Source organism: Chenopodium album, chromosome 20 (assembly GCF_948465745.1).
Source record: "Chenopodium album chromosome 20, dcCheAlbu1.1, whole genome shotgun sequence".
Taxonomy (NCBI): Eukaryota; Viridiplantae; Streptophyta; class Magnoliopsida; order Caryophyllales; family Amaranthaceae; genus Chenopodium; species Chenopodium album.
In genome coordinates this window covers 6,638,149-6,656,295 of record NC_137853.1, presented here as the reverse complement: position 1 = coordinate 6,656,295, position 18,147 = coordinate 6,638,149, and the positions used below count along the sequence as shown (strand labels likewise).

Sequence of the window (18,147 nt, the reverse complement as noted above, 5' to 3'; positions counted from 1 at the left end):
TCAATGAAAAGATATAATCATATGAGATCTTGATATATAAATTCAAATCATCTTAGTTTTTTTTACTAAAATATATTTTAAAAATTTTTTAACAAAATGTGTTCATTAATAAATGTAAAGTTACAATAAATAGATCAAAAATGGAGATAAGTATATATTACCATTTTTTTTGGCGAATATATTACCACTCTTAGATCATAATAGTTGTAAAATTTAAACTAGAATTACAAATATTTAGTTAATTAATGGTTCCAATTACAAACTATACGATGACATTATTAAATCAACAAAGAACGAGATTAAATTTAGTTTTTTTGCGCAAGAAGATTAGATTTTATGTAATAACAATATATATATAGAGAAAATAAAACAATATTAATAATAGAGGAAGTGTGCCTATTTTGTTAAAGAAATGAGCATCATGATTCATAAGCATAATATTTATTTTTATTTAAATTATTCTTATACATGAACTTGTTATGACTTAGACACGTGTAGACTCTGTAAAGCTAGTTCTTGGGCTAAGTATTAGATTATCATCTTTTAGGTAGAAAAGTAGTGGGGTTTGATCTGATGAAGTCCATTGTTATTGGTACGTAAAATTTTGATTTGAACTATATATTAGGGACTAGGGATATTATTGAGATCAAGAGCACCACTTGGTAAACGGAACATTCTACTTCCTAGGAAGGTTTAGGCCCTCCCATAGATTGTTCACTTGGTGAAACACAAATAATAGGATACAAACAATATCAAAATTTTAGGACAAAAATGGTTATCAATCAATTGATGGCTAGTAAACTTGTGTACTTGGTGGAAGTGCGTAAATGCTTTTGTAGTCTTTCTATTTTATACTTCACAGAAAATAACTTAGACGTGATCTAATTCAAACACATCTCCCATCTCCCAGGATGGTAGTTGCTTAACTAGGTAGTTTAAATTTTATAATAATAATATTTTCATACAAACATGCTCTACATTTGGGATAAATTGTTGATGAGTACAGCAATGTAAGCTATTACAATATTAAATATTGGAGACAATTTGTACTAGTGAAAATAATTACAAATAAATTATATTCATTAAAACAGACGGTGACGAAACATTTATATTGTATCAAAAAATGGCGCAACCATTTAATGATGACCCCCTTGTAGATTTGATAAGAAGAGAAGTTGTTGATCATGTAAACTTATAGTTTGTTGTAACCTCTATGCTTACAACTTATAGGTACAAAAAGAATTAAATGAGTTGTTCTTGGTGGATCAAAGACACTATTTTACAAAAGCTGGTGAAAAGTACCTATATATAATTACTAAATAAACTATCTGAAATAATTTATCTTATAGAAACTTTTGATTTAATATACCCATTTCTCCACAAAGTACAAACTACCAAAAGAGTAGAAAACTTCAAATGATTCATTTGTATATTACTACATATATAAAAACAAATTTAATACACTTCTTCTATTAAATTCCACATGAGAAAAAATACAATTAATTGAGGTGATTTTAATTACACAACAAATTAATTAAATAGGACCAATTTAATTATTATAGGATGTTTTTTTTGGCAGGAAATGATTGACCCACCCAAAGACATAATTCAACCCGGATGAGTGGGGATTGGGGTAAGTTAAGGGTTTGTTTGTCTGAACACTTTCTGATTTTTCATACTTTTTTTTTCCTAGGTTGTGTCTTTCATTATTCATACCTTACTATGTTAAGCCTTTTTTAAAGAGAAAAATAAAAATACCTCACATATTTATTTATTTATTTATTTATTTATTTGAAAACATATAATTATTTATTTTTATTTTCATAATATATACATAAAACCAAACATACCCTCTTCTTCTTCCTACTCTTTTTTTCTTTCTCTCTCCATTAATCATAAAAACTTGAAGTTTAATTTCTCCACCAAAATCTTTACTCTACTTATGGCAACCGTTAGCATTTCTACTCTTTCTTCTCTCTTCCAAACTCGGTACAACCATTAAAGCTTGAAACTTCGCGTTTTTTTTTTCATAAAAAAAAAAAAATAAAAAAACCTTTATTAGAAAAAATTGATTTCAATATTATTCTAAGGTTTTTTGATAGGTAATCCCCCAAAAAAATGGGGGCATAAAAATATTAGGTACAATTCCAAGAAAAAAAAAAAAAAAGAAGAAAAGGTTGGATACTTTATTTTTTAGTTTTTTTTTTTTTTTTTTAATGTAAAAAATGGCTACTAATCATCATCAATTAATGGAGGAGAAATCATCTTCAACAACAAACTTTTGTTATTCAGATGTTCATCATCATTTAGGAGTTAGTCATCATCTTCAAAATTTTGAATCAAACCCTGAAATTTACAACTTAACTAGTGGTATAGAAATGATAGGGTTTCAACCTAAACCTCAGAGTTTAATATCCGGAGTTGTGCAACAAGAAGAACAACAGCAACAACGTCATCAGCAACAGCAGCAACAAGAGATGGGGTTTATTGATGATTCTTCTTTAAGGCCTTGTGTTTTCCCTTGTGAAGGTAATGAGCGCCCGAGTCAAGGCCTTTCGCTTTCGCTCTCATCTTCTAATCCATCCACTATTAGCCTCCAATCCTTTGAGCTAAGACATAATAATAATCTTCATCATCATGGTCAAAGATTTGATCTTTCCTCCCCGTCTTCGAATCCTCGAGACGGGTTTTTGGGAAAGTCTCATTCTTTTCATCATCTTCAACATGATCAAGATGAACAACACCAACAACAACAGCATGAAAATTCTAGTGGTGGTGGTGGTAGTAGTATGAGTATACAATTTGAAATGATGAGGAATTCTAAGTATATGGGGCCCACTCAAGAGCTTTTGAGTGAGTTTTGTAACCTTGGAACAAAGGATTATGATGATGATTTACAAAGGAAGTTGTCTAAGAAGAAGAATAAAGAGCAATGGGATTTCGAAGGCGGGGGTAACGACAACGATGATGATCGTAGTCGTAACCCCAATAATAACAATAATAATAACAACAATAATAATGCGAGTAGTAGTTCCAATGTTAATCCATCATTGTATGGTGTTAGTCTATTGGAATTGCAGAAGAGGAAGACAAAGTTGCTTAGCATGTTGGAAAAGGTATATATTACATTTTACTTTCTAATTTGTTATTATTTTACGCTTTTTTTAATTATGTAATTCTTTTTTTAAGCATTAAAAATGCCTAAATTATTCTACTTTCTTTTTTTTTTAATTTTTTATCTTGCATCAATTTTTGCTTCAACACCCAAAAAAAAAAGGAGCAAAGAAATTGCTAATTAATTACAGAAAGAAAGAAAAAGAGAAGATCTTTTGATCTAACTAACTAAATTGGTTGAAATTATTTTGTGGGTCATCAAAAAGAAAAAAAAAATGAGAAAAAAAATTGAATCTTTGAACTAATTAGGCGACTATAAAGCCCTTGTCAATAAATGCTAAAAATCATATATGGGTGACAATTCAGGGACTTCATTAAATTTTTTTCCTTAGAAACTCCCTATTTTTTGATCTGATACAAGTGATTTTTACCACTTTGTAATCTTTTTGAATGTTTTTTGCCCCCTATCTTTATGGGGGGTGTATTTTTTTTTTGTTTTGTAGTTGGACAGAGGATACAAGAACTACTGTGAACAAATGAAGGGAGTGGTGTCATCCTTTGAGGCAGTGGCCGGGCCGGGCGCGGCGGATACATACTCTGCCTTAGCCTCCAGGGCAATGTCAAGGCATTTCAGGTGTTTAAGAGATACAATTGTAACTCAAATTAAGGAAACCAAGAAAGCAATGGGAGAAAAAGATAATGCAAGTAATGCAACAGTTTTAGGAACAACAAGAGGTGAAACTCCAAGACTTAGGCTTTTAGACCAAAATTTGAGGCAACAAAGAGCTTATCAACAAATGACCTTGATGGAGGCTCATCCTTGGAGACCTCAAAGAGGCTTGCCTGAACGTTCCGTTTCGATTCTTCGTGCTTGGCTCTTCGAGCATTTCCTACACCCGTATGTATATGTCATCTCTTTGATCAATCTCATTCTCTTTCTCAGTTACCTTACTTTGTGTCTGTTTGTTTGTACTAGGCTTTAGAATCTAAGGCCGACTTTCGTGTCGTGGTTAGCTTGACATAAAACATGACAATTTCATTCATGGTAAAGTATCAAACTTTAGTCCAAAATGGTATAGCATGATGTGTTAAACACTCTAGATAGAAGCTCCAATTGTAGGTAGTTTAGCTCAATCATTCTAGTTTACAAGGAACTAGCTACCACATGTTCTTGTTAGTTTTATTTTATTTTTTCGCTTCGATTTATTTGTTATTCTTTTGCAAGATTCCAATCGTCTTACTTTGTTCTTATTTGATCGTTTTTTTGTCATGTTTTCATCAATAATATTTGTTCACTTCCTCATCTTTTTAGGTCCCATTTTCTTTCTATACCACTCAAACAACCATACAAAATTTCCACTAAAATAAAAGTGTCAAGCTAAGTATTTAGCTAAAGTGGTACAAAATTCTTATGGAATCTAATTCCATGGCTTGGAACTTACACTCACGTTTTATCCATATATAAATGTTCTTCCCCTTCTCAGGTACCCAAGCGACGTCGATAAGCACATCTTAGCACGCCAAACCGGTCTTACAAGAGGCCAGGTAAGCGAGATTGTTACTATGCTAATTGTAGAATTTATTAATCTACATTATCCAATAAGTATAATCATGTTTGTACAATTAATATTTTTGTTGATTAAGTAAGAATAATACCACAATAAGACATTTTAGCTTAGTCATCATGATAAATGTTACATTGTTATATATATACATTGATATATGTATAGTTGTGTTTTTTAATTAGTCTAACAAACTATGCATTTTAATTGGTGATTAGGTGTTTGGTGTATGCTAATGATTTGATTAATTAAGTTTATGGATATGATGGTTAGGTGTCTAATTGGTTTATTAATGCGAGAGTGAGGCTATGGAAGCCAATGGTAGAGCAAATGTACCTAGAGGAGACCAAAGAGGAGCAAGACAAGAACTTGGCCGGCTCCTCCTCCGATGGTGGCAACGAGCATCAACCGTCTACTACGGATCATCTCGGTGGCCTTATTCACCACCAACAACCACCACCTCCTCCACAAGATCAAAAACCGGACCCTGATCAACTCATTCGGATTGATCCGGACTCACTCTCCTCCATTGTCAACACCACCACCACGGCCACCTCGAGTAGGGTTAATACTCAAAACAGGATGAGTCATCTACATTTTCAACAAAATGGTCAATTTATTGGTAGGGTTGAGGGTTTTGGTTCAGTGGATCATTTAGATTTTCCATCCTCCTCATCATACAACCAACAGCACCATGCAGCAAATTATGGGACTAATGCTCAAAATGACAATAATACCCCTCAACAAGGCTTTGGTGGTGGGAACAATGTGTCATTGACATTAGGGTTGCAACAACATGGTGGTAATGGGGTGAGCTTAGCGTTTTCGCCCGCGTCTCAGGCAGCAGCTTCTCTCTTCTATCCTAGAGAACATAATATGGATGATAATAATCAGTACTCTCTCTTGGATGAAAATCAAGGGCAGAACAATTTGCCTTACAGGAACTTGATGGGTGCACAAGTACTCCATGATTTCGCCTAATCGACCGTGGTTGTTATGTTATATTATGAGAGATCATCATCCAAATGAATTGAAATTCTTGGAAACTCGGATCATCAAATATATGGGGTAATTCATATTTTGAGGTTTAATTTCTTAGTTTGTAAGGAATGTTAATTATACTAAGTAGTTATTAAATTAGGTTAGGTATTAAGCTAGATGGAGTCAATTTAAACTAGTGATTCTATATTGAATATCTATAATACTCCATGGTATATTGATACATATATACATATGTAGCTAAACTATGGGAGGTGGGACTAAATTAAATGGGAGTGATGATCATGGAATATATTGGGTGCATGTTAAAGATGTTGAACTAGGCTATTTTGGGCATTTTTATTGTTTTGGAAATGTTAGGGTGGTTTGAGAAGGAGCATTAAACACCAAGCCTATGGTAAATTTTATTGCTCCACGTGGAAAAGAAAATGTTAAAAATGGGGGAATTTCATACTTGTGGGCATACATATATACTTAGTAATTGGTTTCTTTTTGTTATAAATCTTATATTTTCTATGTTTTCTTGCATTGTTAAGATGTCGTCTATAATACGGTTATTCAAGGAACGAATAGACCCACATATTGTGGAAATTATGACTCTGCTACTGATTGCCTTATTGGTTTAAGTTGAAAGAGTCAATCAGTACATATGTTGTGAATTGATGCAAGAATTCATAGAGAAAGATTATTAGTGTATTATTTCTTTATTATTGAAAGATTCTAATATAAATTTGGTTTATAATTAATTTTCTATTTTCATTGTCTTTTTCCTCCCACCCAAAAAATAAAAGAAAAAAAGAAAAACCCTTTGTCTCAAGGAACTTTTGATAGGGGGGCCACTGTAGCTGATTGAATCGTTTGTGGTTCAAGTTAAGATGAAATGGCGACTTTGGTAAGGCCTTATCTACAAATAACTTTCATAATAAAGAGAGGTACTTTGTAATTTGATTGGTTATCTTAAGTTTGGAAGATTAAGCAAACTAAAATTCTATTATTTGCATTTTTTTTCTGTTGGAGAGTTGATGTGCATGGACCATTATGCATGATTTATCACTCTCCGATGGTGATCATCTTCCTAATTGTGGAAGACAATCAGAACTTATTTTCAATAATGGAATTCTTTTGGTTGGACAATATTTAGAATAATCACACATTCATTGATGTTACAAAATTTCTCCATTTTTTTATCAAATGGGATCATGCTTATTCCTTCTCAACTTTTGATATATATATATATATATATATATATATATATATATATATATATACAATTTAAAATCGAATCTCATCTATAATTTGATGTTGCCATTTTTTCAATGCCTGGTGTTATGTCTTCAAGTTGTTTCTCGAAAAACAAAATTATAATATTACTACATGTTTGAAGTTTATGTTCAACTGATTCATGATTCTAGCGTAACCCCTCTTGGACTCTCAAAATTCAAAAATGAAAATCAAATTATTAACAATAGCTATGAAAAATTGAAAAGGATATTGTTAGAGAACCAACTCAACCAAAAGCTTAAACTGATGGTTGAGGCCTAGGAATATGTTTTATACTCTATCATGCACGCCCCCTCACACGAGAGCTCGTTTGGGCTAGAAGTGTGGATGCAGCATGAGCCCTCCTCATACCCAACGCTTAATATTCCACTTGAAAGTGAGGGGTGGATGAGATTCGAACCCATGACCTTTATGTCACGCTGAGTGTCAATTAATTTAATTAATATCAGTTAGTTGTTATGGCTCATCACTTCGATGCTATTGAAAAAATAAACTAGCAATGACAACGATTTCAATCATCATAAATATTTCAACGTGACAATTTTTTCATTGTACAATCGCTTATGTATCTCATTGTTGATAAGTAACATTTTGAACAGTCAAATCTTACTAAGTACTAACGATTAACATTGTGTCATTAAATTAGAATGACTCATTGCAACGGCCCAACGACATTTCTGTATGCAAAGATAGTTGTACAATTATCTCAATATTGGTGAGCTTAATTATAATGCTCATGCAATTTCATCTTATAGTTCATCTACTTATATGGATGTACTATACAAAAGAAAAATGTGAATGTCAACTAATTTAGTCGATTAAAATTTTGAGGGTGGCCAGTGATCAAGTTTTGTCTTCATCATTAACCTTGTGGTCTTTTTACACCAAGGAAAAAAAAACACCTGAGGTAACAAACCTAATTTGAGATGCAAGTGTAATTTTCTGTTACTCAGTATAAATCACTGGCAGACTTATTTGAGTGACTAATTTTTATTTTTTTTTTTGGTTGCAAGGAAAAATAGTTATTTATTATAGACAGCCCACGTTGAAAAGAATGGGCTTGATTGGAAGAGAGGGGGTACTCGAAGAGTTAGATTGGGGCTATTGGTCTAAGAAAACTAAGCCCATACGTTTTAGAATTATTAGCCAACCAAGACATATTCGGCCCAATACTCAAAAACCACACCAATGACCAATAGTTCCAATTTTCTTTGTTCCTTTAGGTAGATGGTCTACCTAAAGTCCTAAACCCCTTTTTGGTGTTAAGAGAGTCACAAGGGCAGAAATAAGAATCGATCCCAATATCAATTGGAATTGGGAGAGAAGCTCTAACCACTTGATTTATCCTCCACTCACTGAGTCTCTAGTCTACTTAAACCCTCAATAGTCATTAGCAAAGAGAGATGAGAAAGCTAAATCCATACCAACCATTGTTATAAGAGATGACATTGAGTTTTTAAATATCGATTAACTTACTTGATTTACACTGAACATAAATCAATAAATAGTGGAGTACTTCCTCCGGTTTTAATTTTTTTTTTTTTTTATAAAATGCATCATTTTTGAAATCACGGACTCCTAGGACCTAGGCAATTTTTAGAGATGAGAAAGATAGATAGAAAGAAAAAAGCGGACTCGTGTAATATGACAGACACATAAAGGATTTATTCATGGAGGAAGTATTAGGGTTATTTTAGAGATGACTTTAGATTGGTATGATTACAAGAGCGGTTGAGAACTATCCTTCCATTTGAATCTAAGAGCCTACAAAAGAACTATCCAAGGCCAAAACCACCACCAGTCTAGCTATTAGCTATTTCAAATATTGTAGAGCATAGCATAAGAGGCACGCCAGTAGGCCATTAGCTATTTCAAACATTGTAGACAAATGCGCATCAGCATAATTATTTGCGTCCTTCTAAGGGCCTGTTCTCATACGTTGAAATTCAGTTCTATTCAGTTCAGCTCAGTTCAGTTCAGCTCCTAATTTCCTTCTCTTATAAAATATTCATTTCAGCTCAGTTCAGTTCAGCTCAGCTCAGTTCACTTCAGTTCAGTTCAGCTCAGCTCAGTCAATGAGATTAGGCCCTAATTCATAACTATTATTCCATGATAGAGCATAACCACTAAGACCCACTACAGGGCAAAGTACAAAAATCAGATAATCATCATACATTCGTACATTTATTCTTCTAGTACTCCTTCTGGCTTAATTTCAGGCTTAATCGGCCGTTTGACGTGGTCCATCATGTTATGTAAAAATTTGGCAACAAAAGCTCTGCTATTGCAGAAACTATAATAACCCGAAATATCGAATGATTATCACTTCAACAGATGGTATGAAAATTGACAGGAAATGTGGAGTATACCAGCCTAGCTAAGTGCATATAATAATCATAATGCTACTTTGTTTTATAGTTTGTCTTCTGGTGTTTTTGTTTGATACACATACACTACATTATTGTTTGCTTTGATGTTTATGTTTAGGGGCTTGAGATGTTACCATATGAAAATTTGACTGTTTGGCCCAAACTTAGTTGTTTGAGACTAGAAACTTTTCCAAAAGTGGGCCGAGTTTACTGAGTTTTTGCAACTTAGCTCGGCTGTGCTATCTCACTAGTATGTAGATCGGGTTTTTATCTATACTTAATACTATGGAGTAGTATTTATTCTGTAATTGGTTTGTTTATGTCCAAAGATGAATTGAATGTTACGGGTTAATTACCCTATAAAGAGCTTGGACTTGTAGGAGCACATCTGCACATAGCATTGCATAGAAGCGAATACAAGTAGAGGATCATGGGTGAGCGCAATAGAAATTTTTTGATTCATGCAACCCACCTTATCTTTGAGATTAAATTAAGGCTTGATTCATGTATTAAAAAAGAAAAAAAAAAATTGAAATCTTTACTAGTTGACCATATTTGGTAAATTATCTACTGTAGTGTATATATATATAAAAAAAAACTATGTTAAAATTTTGTTGTTCATATATTAAATTTGAACATAGTATTTTTAGTAATGTATTAAAAATAAATTTTGTTGTGAAGTATGTTGTTAAATTTGACACTTATGTCGTTACACTAATATGAACATTATATTAAATAGTTTGGTTAAGTTGGTGGAGAATTCACTTTTTGTCATTGAGGTCTGCAATCCCTCGACTTTTTAAAAATATATAATATATCCTAAGTTTTCACAAAATATACACCAATTACCCTTATGACTTATAATTTTTAATTCTAGGATGGTTTCTGGGCTGGAAGAACGGATCTAAGGTAATTTCCGTGCAAAATTAATCATAATCCACTCATTTTTGTAATCATTAAAGGTATATATTATACACTGCATTATTGTGAAATTTCGGTAATATATGATATTTTTTAAAAAAAAAAAAAGTTAGTAATATACTAATATATGATGATTTAAGTGAAAACTATTGATTCTTGTCAAAAAAAAAAAACTATTGATTATATGGTGAAAAAATCGGTTAAAAAACGCACAGAAAAACAAATGACCCGAATATGTTGGCTACCCTACCTTCTATTGACGGGTCGGTTTCACCAGCTCCCCCAGTCCCCCGACAATATTCTAGGGCCCACTTAAATGGACACCTACCCTCTTACTTCTATACTATTCCTCCTAAAATAATGGCACTTTTATACGTTAATCATTTGTTTTATTTTCACAAATCATATCACCAGGATCTCATATATAAATCTGTTTAATTAAAAAATAAGCTATAGTTTTTATACACTAATGATACATTAATACGACTAGGAGTTCTAGGACCACTAATAAAACATAGTGAAAAGGTATCTTTTAGGCTCACGAGTGTCTACCTATGATTGGTCATATGTGTCTTGCATCACAACACGTGGCACCGATATGGCTTGTGTCACACTAGTGCGGTACTTCACTTGTATATCACATTATCACCGACTTATTTTATTGTAAGGGTATTTTCTGTAATTTCATTCACCTAATACATCAATTTCTTTTTTTAATTAAGGACACAAAATTTTTGAGAAATTAATAAATTGGAGATATGGTCCCACCTTTCAGTGGTTTGTTTACCAAACCCTGCTTCAATTTAGCTGACTTTTGTTGGCTATTTGAGTCCGTTTATTGAATGAGTATAGTGAGTTAGTAGTTCAATAATGTTGTTGCTCTATTATTTAGGATTTATTTGATTCTTTGGTCATGGAGTTTTGGTTATCAATCTTTTGGTATGTACTGGATTTAGGAAATAATTGAAGAGTTATGTATAATTGTATATGCATTGAATTGTGTCATTTATTCTTCTTGACCATTCTTGTCTCATAATATTCATCGATTATAATGTCCTCCATACTTTTATCTATCCAGATCGAATGGTCAATGTCATATTATCTTAATATCAATGTTTTGTTCTCTAATACGGAGTAGTTATATTAATTTTAAAGTCTCTTAAATTGAGTAATGACGTGGAGTAATTAAATACAATAATGAAATTGCCATTGTTTGATATTCCTTAATATGTGACAATTACGAAAAAGTACAAGCAATTATGTGAAAGAGTTGTACTAGTATATTTGATTTCAAAGTTCCGTATTATAAATGAAATTTTGTCTCTTTTTTCGATTATTATGAGAGGCTGGACATTGTAAATTCGTAATAATCAAGTCTTGATCACTGATTAAAAATGTGATTTCCTGTTCACATTTACTTAATTTCAGTTCAGTTCAATTCAGTTCGGCTCCAATCAGTTCAGTTCAGTTCAGTTCCAATCAGTTCAGTTCAGTTCAGCTCTTAATTTCCCTCTCACATAAAATATTCATTTCAGCTCAATTCAGTTCAGTTCAATTCAGTTCCAATCAATTCAGTTCAGTTCAGTTCAGCTCCAATCAGTTCAGTTCAGTTCAACTCAATTCAGTAAATATGAACAGGCTCTTATTCACCTGATTTTCACTTATTTAATTTTATCGAAATTTACTTTTATTAATATAAGTAAAAATAAAGTAAAATTAAATCCGAACATAAATTATCTGCAATACGAGTTCAATGTTTGTTAAGACGTCACAGTACATTAGAAAAGAAAACAGGTCATGTTTAGTTGTAAAAAAGAAGCCAAGTCCCACAATATTGAAGGTCATAGCTCATGAAAATAAAATAAAGCAGTTGTTAAGTTAAAAGGTTAAACAAGTCGTACCTACTTTTATTGAAGATCTTAATCAATTCCTGGGTTGGAAGACTAGGAACCTTCTATCGCCTTCAGTAATTCCGACTTCTGTCGGTCAACCCTATTATTTTACCACTAATACACTTTACAAAGTCTTACCACTTCTTATTATTGCCTACTCCACAAACCATCCACTTCTATTGCGTAGTTAAAAAGGTTAACAAAGTACATACTCCGTAGTAAATAATTTAAGGAGTCCGTTGAAAAATTTAGGACAATCTTCTCTCAAGACTATAATTGGAAGTAACTTACCGTATTACTTACTACGAAGTATAGTATTTGCATTGTTTTCAATATAAAAGTAAAAATATTTACAAATATGAAGTACGGAGTAGAATTTCACAATACTCGTAAGTTATTATGAGACCATTCTCGCATTTGTGATGAGGGGGAGGGCCGGATTATTTTACAAGGCACCGGCAAATAATCAAGTGTCAACTAATGAAGTGGGAAAGCCCACTATAATCAAGTGTGAAAAAAATCGGCTCCTCATGTGAAGCACTCTCAAACAGAGAATGTTTAGTTGTCAAGAGAAGACTAAAACACCTTGATTAGTCCATTAATAATTAATTAGTTGGTTCCCGAATATGATAGTTATTGTTCAAATCACCATCACTTTCACTTTTGTTTCACGCTATTTACTTCTCTTGATGATCATGATTCATAAATCATCACCAATTACAAAGATACAACCAAATACATAATGCTAAACTTAGATGTTAATTAAAAGAATCAAGTTTGTTATGAACATAAATAGATTACTCCATACCAAAAAGAGAATTTTAAAAACTTACAATAATAAAAATAAATAAAATAAATGAGAATGGATATACTACCATTACAATTACAAACATATATGCCTAAAATACATGTTAGAAAAGAAGGGGTTAAATGGGCCCACCAAGAAAAGCAATGGAAAAAGGTCAAAAACAAAGGAGGACCACAATGAGTTGTTAATAAATAATGGTCCAATTTATAACATGTCTATTCTATGCTTCTTCTACAGCATATAATTTACGAAAGATCAATGACCCCTTGATAAGGATAATACATTGACATTACAACATAACAAGACTTACATTTTGCTAATTCAGCAACATCATCAAAAGCGAATTTCACCATCTTAACTTTAAACAGCTTCATTGCTGGTAGTAACTTTCCGAAAACCCGACAAATATAAGTAGTATTAGAGCAAAAGAATCGACAAAAAGATCTTAAACCGGGACTTGAAATGCAACTGGTTCTAATTTAATAACGAAAACCATTAAGCAAGCATCCACATTAATCCTTATTAATGCGTACAAAAGGCCAAATATCGGATTCCATGAATGATCATTAGGGTACAAATTAACTAAATCAAGAATGAGCTTAAGATCTTCGATATTCACAAAGCTTGTCGCCTTTCGACTAAAAAATTAGTACCTAACACGAAAGGTACCTAATAGAATAACATGATTTTCCATTTATAAATGATATGATATGAGCTACACAGCTTCTCTACATTTCAATATACCAATACCCTTTGTTCTTTATATTGGGTAGTCAGTGGGAGCCAAGGATTTTCAAGATGGAAAAGTTTTTTGAAGATAAAACTACAGAAGAATTGAATACAGCAGAAAAATTACTACGTAAAAAAAAGACATAAACTAATTAAGACTAACAAAATGCTTCTAATGATTTTTTTTTCTCTTTTGTTCTCATGTATTATACTTCAATAACCTCACCTCCCTTACATACACCGACATCTATAAGCATGGTCCCGTTCGTCCTCGACTTCAATACTCTGCAGCAATTCCTTCTTGGAGACTGTTGGAAAGCAGTAAAGAAAGACATGAGCATCAGCCAAAAGATTATTTTACATGCCATGTGAAAATCAATCTGGTTAATAACAATGCAGGTGAATTAGCTTTCCCAGTAAGCAAAGTTATTCCGCGATATACCTACTTAGGGATTAATATAATATAATCTGATACTGAAATGCCAGCCATTTCCTCAGGTAGGAATGACAACCACTTCGCTTTATGAACGTGAGTATTTGATCAAGATTTGGTTCCGTACGAAATTAAACTAATGCATATGCAATGTCTAAGATCACAATGCAATAATGTACCAAAAAGTCTCTTAAACCTTCTGCTTACACATGCAAAATGTAATTAAATATTGTATAAGCATGTATCACTAACAACCAACTCTTCATCACATTCATGACAATGCAAAATTTGGCCACTTCTCGGGACACAATGCAGAACACAAGGCTCTTTGAAGTGAGCGCTTCCAAATGAGATAGCACATGAACACTGACTAGTTAGGAGTATAAATCTGTATTAGGCGGTCTAGGCAAGACAAGCTTTCATGATGCTGACTTATGGATGCAATTAAAGCAGAAATCTGGAGTATAAAATATTCTCAAGTGCAGAAATACTAACACAAACCAAAAACGATGACCAAAGCAACAAATAAGTGAGCGTTGGAAATGGAGCTTACCCTAGACCACAATTGCGGGTCTGGTTTCTTGTATACTATCACTTTATCAATTGTTGAAGGCTCAACCATCCTCCATCGGCACAGTGGGTGTTGCACACGATGCCGCAAGTACTCACTCACTGTCTTATTCTTCTCCTTATCAAATTTAATTTTCGACAAGTAATAAACATAGGGCTTCTGGCATGGATTTCGGGCCACAGGACGAGTGTTGAATGCATAAGCCGTGTAATCGGCCCTCCTATACCAATTCAAGAATGTCCTTGTTGGCATCTCCATCTCACGGGGCGACAAGACACCCCGTATGATCTGAACAGCAAAACCCCATGACACTGAGATGGTCCATTTCTTCGGCTTAAAGTAGCATACAGATTGCTGCATTAGTCCAGCAGAATCTAATTTCATCGGGATTGTAAGCCTTTGTATAGCTTGAACTTGAGTCACATTTGGGAAGATGGGTTCTACCACGTCCAAGTGATGCAGAGAGACAAATGGTGTTACCGGGTGCGCAGCTAGCAGTCCAAATAGGTTGCCATAGACATCATACTGGTTTTTTGCAAAGGTCCACCAATAAAGCTTGCTGTTAGGAATTATTAAAGACCTCATAACTATATATAAAAAAACAATATACAATCAATCAATCTCAAGACCCACAAAAACAATATATTACAAAAGGTTGTTCATTAGTCTCATTATAAAAAAATTGATCAAACAATGCGGCTTTTTAGCTTATAATGAGGAGCAAACTGAAACTTGTCCTGTTTTCGGCTTATATAATATAATGTAACTGAATACTTCACCATACAGAACATTGCTAACATTTCACACTAACAAGTCTTACCAAACAAAGTTTAATCAGTTAAATGTGATACACATCACATAATAATTCCTAAGCTTCCCATAACACATTAACACCCCACATTACCCCCTTCTAAGGCCTTTAGAAGAGTGTGTAAGTACGAGAATTCACAGGAACGCTAGGTATACTCGTAATTATCAATATCGATCAACAACAATTAGCATTATTCGCCAAACAAACAACCGTAATTTGCTGAAAAAGCAAATTGTAGTGTAAATTAAGCAAACCTCAAGTTAATTAGAAGCCATTTCATTACCTCAATTTTAGAACACATCTATAATAAAATAAAAGAAAGCATATTTAAGTTCCCTAGATAAGGAGTCAATGTAGGCTGACCAACCTTTTTCCTTAGAGCAACAGTTATTTTCCTACATCCAACTTTGTTTATTAATGACTAAATTAATACTCCTAATCCTATTTTACACCCAAATATTTTCCATTACTACACTACACCGACAAGCCCAAATAGTTATTAAATACAGTATTAATTACGAAAAATAATTTTTTTTTAAAAAATAAAAATCTCGAAGAACTCAGAATCACACTTATCCTTCAATGAGCAGTGTTTTACACGCGCAGCAACAATAAAAGTAGGCCAAACATAAATTTACAAAAGTGGGACCCACACCACTCAATCTTATTGTATGCCAAAAAACAGAGGTCACTTTTAACTCAACTATCACAGATTTAGCACCAAAATTCAGCAAATTACACGGCACAAAATTCCCAATTTCATCAATTATTTTACAATCCCATTTACTATCTCTAATTCCACCTAATTAATCTACCATAAAGGTAAGTAATTACTCCCAATTAGATTCTCAATCAACTTACCTAAAACCCCAATAACAAAATTGCAAAACAAAATCACTCATTCAAAACACTTCTAAAACAATCAAATTATTCAAGACTTGTGATCAAATCCCGTCTATAGAAAACGACACTTCTAAAAAAATCAAATTACTCAAGACCTGTGATCAAATCCTGTCTAAAGAAAACGAAAAAATCCGAGTTGATACCTGATGAAACCCAAGTTCTTTAGTGAGTGGAACACCAAGTTCAGCCATGCAAGCTTGCATTCGATCATCACTCCCATAAAGAGCAGGATACCTTTGAATACACCTATCTTGCATCTTAGACAAAGCAACAGCTAAAGGATAACTAATAGCAAAACCACCACCACCATAAGCCATTGCATAAGAAAAATAAATATTCTGCAAATGACTCTCTGAATTACTCCCAATATAGTAATACTCTCTATGATCATACTTGTTTAACACCCTCACTAAATTCTCTGTTACGAACACAGTATCATCGTCCCCCATTACAAACCACCTCACATTCTTCAACCCTAGCCTCAATGTCTCCGATACAATCCTCGAGATCCGTATCGCCGAGCGATGCCCCTGCTTGTTATTGTACCTAAACTTAGAAGTATCCTCGGATATTCTAATCTCTGGGAGTGTTTCATTGTCATCACCGATGTGTTCGACTTCCCCGTCTAGCCAAACAATGCCTCGCATCTCGGATTTACTGTACCATGTCTTGATGTACTGCTTCCTCCCCTCCCACAGGGAGGCAGACCCGCCAATGCCGAACACTATGTGGGAGATGTTCGTTGTTCCCGGCCCGTTGTCGGGTATTCTCTCAAGAATAATAGCGTCCGAGTTAGCAAGTCGACGGTGTTCAGACACCGAAGAAGATGAGGAAGAATTGATGAGGGAGATGTCGGAGGAGTCGAAGAGAGGGTGGTGGTTGTGGCGGTGGTTAGGGAGGTCACAAGGGTGTGGATTGGAGACGAGTTTAAGGGTATAAACGAGATAAGTTACAGAAACGGAAAGAATTAACCAGAGCATTAGCTTAGGGAAAAGGGTTCTGTTCTGGTTCGAACCTACGCCGTTTACAGAAGATGGGCTTCTCATTTGATCCCAAATCAGCTTCTCCGGATCTTTGTGACCAAATTTCATCCCGGAGATTTGTGAATGAAAACCAAAACCAGATCTATGGATACAATCGATTCGAGAAGATTAACAGGAATGTACCAAGGCGGGCGGTGGTGGGGGCGGCGGAGGAAGGTGGTGGGTGGTGTTATTGAAGGAGGGGAAAAGGGGAAGAGTGCATTGCAGCGAGGTTGAAGAGTGTAGTCACCCAGATAACAACCAACAGAAAAGGAGAGAAAAAGTGGGTTTGAAGAGAGAGAAAGAGAAATTGAGGAGAGAGAAAGGGGAAGGGGAGTGAATTGAATTGATACTCTTTCATTGTTAGATTTCCTTTTTATTATAGGAGGTAGCTGGGTAACAATGTATCATGGTACCAGCAATCATAAATCTAATTAATCTATCATCACCTTAAAGGCTTAAAGATTATTATTCAAGTAAATATTAGTAAAATAAAATAAATTAATTCTAATTTTCTTCATTTTTGATTTTTATTTTTATACGAATATATTTTGCGTATATTTCGGTTAGATGTGTTTACATATTTTTTTTTTTTTTTTTTTGGAAACCATGTGTTTACATATCTTATTCAAGTTTTTTTTTTTTTTTTTTTTTTTAAATCTAAAAATCATTCTTTTCTTTTCTTTTTTTTTTTTTTAAATTTCCTTTTTTTTTTTTTGACAAGGCTTTTTA

General features: G+C 33.4%; 2 protein-coding genes across 2 annotated transcripts; one reads left to right on the top strand and one right to left on the bottom strand.

Annotated features, from left to right (window-relative positions):
* Nucleotides 1-1,803: 1,803 nt before the first annotated feature.
* LOC145597468 (homeobox protein BEL1 homolog) lies at nt 1,804-6,191 on the top strand. The gene is made up of 4 exons (XM_081653647.1): nt 1,804-3,116; nt 3,618-4,012; nt 4,599-4,659; nt 4,950-6,191. The coding sequence occupies exons 1-4, from the start codon at nt 2,226-2,228 to the stop codon at nt 5,655-5,657; spliced, it is 2,055 nt and encodes a 684-aa protein (XP_081509773.1). The 5' UTR covers nt 1,804-2,225; the 3' UTR covers nt 5,658-6,191.
* A 7,420-nt stretch (nt 6,192-13,611) lies between these two features.
* Nucleotides 13,612-17,735, bottom strand: LOC145598261 (uncharacterized). Its single transcript, XM_081654591.1, has 3 exons — nt 16,537-17,735; nt 14,662-15,204; nt 13,612-13,983 (listed from the first exon to the last, which is right to left on the bottom strand). The coding sequence occupies exons 1-3, from the start codon at nt 17,482-17,484 to the stop codon at nt 13,882-13,884; spliced, it is 1,593 nt and encodes a 530-aa protein (XP_081510717.1). The 5' UTR covers nt 17,485-17,735; the 3' UTR covers nt 13,612-13,881.
* Nucleotides 17,736-18,147: the final 412 nt, after the last annotated feature.